General features: G+C 37.7%; 1 protein-coding gene across 1 annotated transcript; it reads left to right on the plus strand.

Annotated features, from left to right (window-relative positions):
• Window positions 1–555: 555 nt before the first annotated feature.
• Window positions 556–1,545, plus strand: LOC106053527 (uncharacterized). Its single transcript, XM_013209086.2, has one exon. It carries the CDS (start codon window positions 556–558, stop codon window positions 1,543–1,545), a length of 990 nt encoding a protein of 329 aa, XP_013064540.2.
• The last annotated feature ends 3,936 nt before the right edge of the window (window positions 1,546–5,481 follow it).

Genomic DNA, 5,481 nt, shown 5'->3' on the forward strand with positions numbered 1-5,481 from the left:
AGCTTCATTTTCAATAGAAATACCATCAAGACTTTTGTTGTCATTGAATATGTTCAATGTTAGAATGCGTAGAATGAAAAAGAATTGCAGCAATTACTGAAATAATAACATCTATTAATGAGACTGTAGAATGTAATGAAATGACTATTACAAAATAGTGGCACATTTAAAACTTGGGTTTATCATTGAAACATTTATAAGAAGACTGAGAATTTAGTTTACAAAAGATCAACATAAATATTGTTACATTTTAGATTGGTTTTTAAATGTTTTTAAAATGTTGTTCAATTAATATGCAACATTTCATTTTTTATGTAATTATTTGTTTTAAATTCATACTTATACCTGATGATGCCGAGTGAATAGACCTGATACTCATCATTTGGTTCTGGATCATTTGATCTTATTCAAACGTTTGAAATGGTTGATAATAACACTACAACTAGTTCTCAAAATGAAGAGTGGATCAGTGACTCTCAAATTTATTTCATCGGTACATATATTATACAATTCTCAGTGAAAGTACCAATACGAATTTTCGGCCTAATGACTAACATGCTTGCACTGTTAACATTTCGTAAGAGTGGATTACGGGATGGTATCTCAGTTTGCTTTATGGCATTGACCTTGTCTGATAAACTAAGCCTCTTGGCGAATACTCTGGCCAACTTGGTGGGATATTTCGACCTGGAGCTTCATATCAAGCCTTACATCAGTCTATACTACGTCAGCTACATCTTTCCATTCTACGGTCTCATGTTCTACAACATCTCCACAATGATCACAGTGTTTCTAGCCATACAAAAATGTTGCTGTATTTCTTTACCCTGGAACTTTAAAAGTTACTTTTCCAAACGTCGCTGCATCGCTGCAGTGTGTGGAATCAATTTTGTATGTTGCATTTTGAACATTCCCTTCACCGCAACAGCGTTTCCTTTCGTGGAAGCCTTTGACTCGACCACAAATTCGACCAGACTGACATTTGCCTGGACAAAAGCTTACCGTTATGACGTTTTCCCAGTACTCAAAGCTATCAACTACATCTCTATACCTTTTATAGCTGAAATCCTTGTGTTGATAAGCACTGTCATATTAGCCACTAAACTGAAAGAATCGGTCAAGTTTCGTGACTCAGTGTCAGGAAAGACATTTCTTACTAGATCTAGTAACTCTGATAATATTTCTTCCTCTCTGAGAACACAACTAAATTCACCCCAAGCCTCTAATATCAAAATCTATTCTGGCAAAAATGTTGCCGCCCAGCCAATGTCTACAAAAGAGTTGAGAGCAACTCAAGCGGTGAATGTTGTCGCCATTTTGTTCGTTGCTACCAACTCTCCTGACGTCATTGTGTATATGGCGTCCCTGCTCTTCCCACAATTCTCATCGCAAGGGTTCTACCACAACACTTTCAGATTGTGTATCGAGCTCCAGGATCTTCTTCATGTTTTGAACTTGTCTGTGAATTTGTTTATTTACTTGAAATTCAACACTAAGTTCTTTAAAACCTTTAAGGCTTTGTTTTTACCATGTTTCAGCAATTAGACAAAATCAGAAGATCCACTTAGTGATGACTATCGTACAGACCCAAATAAAATAAAGTTTGCATTAGAAATTGTTTCAAGCTTAAAAATAAATATATGTGGTAACTCATTATTTTATATAACTATACTAGAGGTTATGTACGCTTCAACTTGGCTTGTCTTGGCTACCTATGAAGGGGGCTCGAGGTTCGACACGCGACTCGAGCAGACTTGTGTTTACTGAGCGCCTAAAGACAGCAATGAAAACTTTCTCCCAGAGACCCCCTCCTCCCACTGAAAGTAGCGCTATATAAAAGCAACAATAATAATAATTATTATTAATAATATTGTTATAAACCTGGTGGTGGCACAGAGAGGGGTAGTGGTGTGTGTGTAGTCAGCCGACGCAAATCGCCCCAGGCCAGCGCTCGACGAGCGGTCAACCGTGACGAGTTACGACGGTCAGCCGAGACGAGTGTCAACACGGCGGTTCGGGAAGGATCGACGGCGGTTCGGGAAGGATCGACGTCGTGAACAGAGCTCAGGAGCGTCACAAGAGTTGTAGTCATCTGACCACCTGGAAACGTCGAGCGGCGTTCTGTCCGGTTCGAGAAGGCCAGTAGGGACCCTATATAAGAGCGGAGGTGTCGCAGTTGAGACGGTCGAGAAAAGGGGCTCAATACATCAAGGTTCAGAAAGCGGGTTCACGACAGGAGTTCAGAACACGGTCGACTACAGCACAGTTCAACGGTGTGGTTCTGTACGGAGCATTACGACGGTTCAGTGCGGAGTACTGTCAAGTACAGTTGAGACGAACGGCGTCTTGATCTTGGTCTGTGATCGAGTCCGACACAACGAGCCCAAGTGTGTGAAGTCAGTTCCGAACTGTTGAACCCAGTGCAAGCCCGGAACGAGACGGAGAGGCCAGTGCAAGACTTGATACGGCGGAACGGTGTTATCGGAGAGATATTTGTTATCGCAGAGCTATTTGTACTGTTCTACGTGCTGCCAATTGTACAGTATTGGCTGTTATTTATGGACATTAAACCTTTACGTTATTTTGGAGCCCTGACTTGTCAAGTTCTTTAAGTTGGTGGTGTATGGTGCAGTTTGCAGAGAGCCTGGATAGTGAGATTCGTAACAATATTATATGGCCAGATTTTCGTTGCATACACAGCAGTTCTTCCCTCTTCACGCAGATGTTGGGGTTAAGGGAACGGTTAATAACATACAGTTTGAAATCAGCGGCGTCGCAGGTTCAGCTTGAGTTCTGATAATATTTTGCTTGCTTTTTTGTATTTTTTTTTAAACGAACATATGATAACATGAATTGTACACACAAAGTCAAAGTAATAGATTAGTTATTAATCGTACATGGAACTACAAACCTTAGTTAAGTTACAGCACCGATATACATTTAACGATAGTCTTGTGAAGATAAAGGTATGTACATAGTATTAAAACTCCTAAACTGTGTTCCATGATACACCACTCCTAACTAGCCATCCCATCCACCATATTAGAAATTAACACCCACATTAATTCCAAAGTAAAAGCAGAAAACAAAACATTCGATTAACCCTTCTCGTTAACGCAACAAAAAGTCCATTATATGCTTATCACTACGAACCTTGAACTGATGTAGATTCTGACTAATTTGAAACAAAGATACAGATCGATTTTGCTCTTCAATATTTGAAAACAAGTTGCTGGTATTTTACTTCAGTTTTCTATAACCTATCTGTGCGAAGCAGGACTTTTGTAGTACACTGCAACAAAGTCAAAGTCTAGAAACAGGTTTGACGCCACACAAGATATTAAAATTTCGCATACCAACATCTTGACTAATATCAAAAAGTTATGATCTTCAGAGACAATACCATCGAAATACATCCACCGGTAACATAAGATAACTAGTCGACCGACAGCGTAGCATACGATACTATTTGGCAGGGTCGGCAGCTTTAGGTGACCGCAGTGGGACCCGCACTTTCATAGGACTCGCTCTAATTCTAGGTGTATAAATTATTGAATTAAACCATTGTATAATTCCTGAAAAATATACGAAAAAGTCCTGGAAATATCCGGAAATTATTTAAATCTTTAGAAAACTCATACGAATCTCCTGAAAGATATACACAAAAATTGTCATTTTGGGGTGTCATTCAATATGGAAAATGCCAATCCTAAGCGCGATAAATAAAAACGGCATTATGCATTAACAGTAATTGTGTAATCTGGTGAGAGAAGCTTCTTGCGCCTCAAACTAAGGAAGAATTACTTGAGGTCAACAATTCTCAAAGATAGATTGAAACACTTGGTAATTCTTGCTATTGAGCGTGATCTATGTAGGAAACAGAATTATTATGATATACTGTATGACTTTTCTACACGCAAGACTCATAAAGTAATTCTGTACGTAGTAAAGCATGAATAAAATGCATAGACGAATTTATTTTCTAATACAAACTCTTAAATTTCACTTATTATCAGCTTCCCTACCCAAACTTGGCCCCGCGAAATCCGTTTCGCATAGGGCCCCACAATGGTTAAATCCGGCCCTGCTATTTAGTGACGGGTGAATATACATAGTAGATTACTTGTTCTCTTTCGAATGACTTCTTGGTCACAATGGTTAAGTCTGGCGCTGCTACTTAGTGCTTGTAAAATGTTTGTTTGTAAAATGTTTTACATGTTTCGGATGTTCCTTCAGAGTTGAAGATAGTTTACTTCTTAGTCCGAACCTCCCGCAGGACGAAGGGGGATGGGAGCGGGCAGGGTTTGATAAATCCAAACGACAGTCCAGGGCGCAAACCGCACGACTAGGTAGCCAGTCGTAGTGACGGATGAGTACTACTTGTTCTCCCCCCCCCCTCTCTTGTTTTTTTCGTTGGATACTTCTATCCGCAGAAATAAAAGAGTGATCTTTCCTTTACTTCTTCTACTTCTCGTCCCAACTCTTGAGCCATGAAGAGAATTATATAGAGAGATAATGCTACATTTAGAATACGGTTTGGTTATTTCATTTTTCTTCTAACAAATAGGAAATAATCCAGTCTAAAAAAAAATAAGCAAAGTGCTGCTCTAAATTTTTCGAATGTACTAACTACAAGTAACAGGGAAACATTTGTCTAATGTATCTGGATGACAGAATATAGAGATCTTTTGATAAGCCATGTATTTTAAAAGGTATAGGATAATAGATAATGAATTATTTTTTTGTTTGTAATTCACTACAGAATCCGATTTTTTAAACGCTTCCATTTTTTACACACAAAAAATATTTTAATATGGAAGAATTTGTAAAGGCTCACACTATGATAGTGCAAAAACTAAAAAAAAAATAGGATTCATAAACAAATGTACATTAAACTATCCCTCATAAAGCATGCTGTGTTTCTACAGGGAACAACTGGTACTACTGATCTATTTAAAAGGCTACAATGATCTTTTCTATTAGCGTCCTTGACATTGTCAATTGAAACTTTTTATTTCTAAATCTCCCTGAATCTCTTTTCATTTCCATGTTAGATCTTATGAATCTGAACACTTGTTAGATCTTATGAATATCTGCACACTTGTTAGATCTTATGAATATCTGCACACTTGTTAGATCTTATGAATATCTGCACACTTGTTAGATCTTATGAATATCTGCACACTTGTTAGATCTTATGAATCTACGCACTTGTTAGATCTTATGAATCTACACACTTGTTAGATCTTATAAATCTACACACTTGTTAGATCTTATGAATATCTGCACACTTGTTAGATCTTATAAATCTACACACTTGTTAGATCTTATAAATCTACACACTTGTTAGATCTTATGAATGTGCACACTCGTTATATCTTATAAATCTACACACTTGTTAGATCTTATGAATCTGCACACTTGTTAGATCTTATAAATCTACACACTTGTTAGATCTTATAAATCTGCACACTTGTTAGA

Source organism: Biomphalaria glabrata, chromosome 9 (genome assembly GCF_947242115.1).
Source record: "Biomphalaria glabrata chromosome 9, xgBioGlab47.1, whole genome shotgun sequence".
NCBI classification, from domain to species: Eukaryota; Metazoa; Mollusca; class Gastropoda; family Planorbidae; genus Biomphalaria; species Biomphalaria glabrata.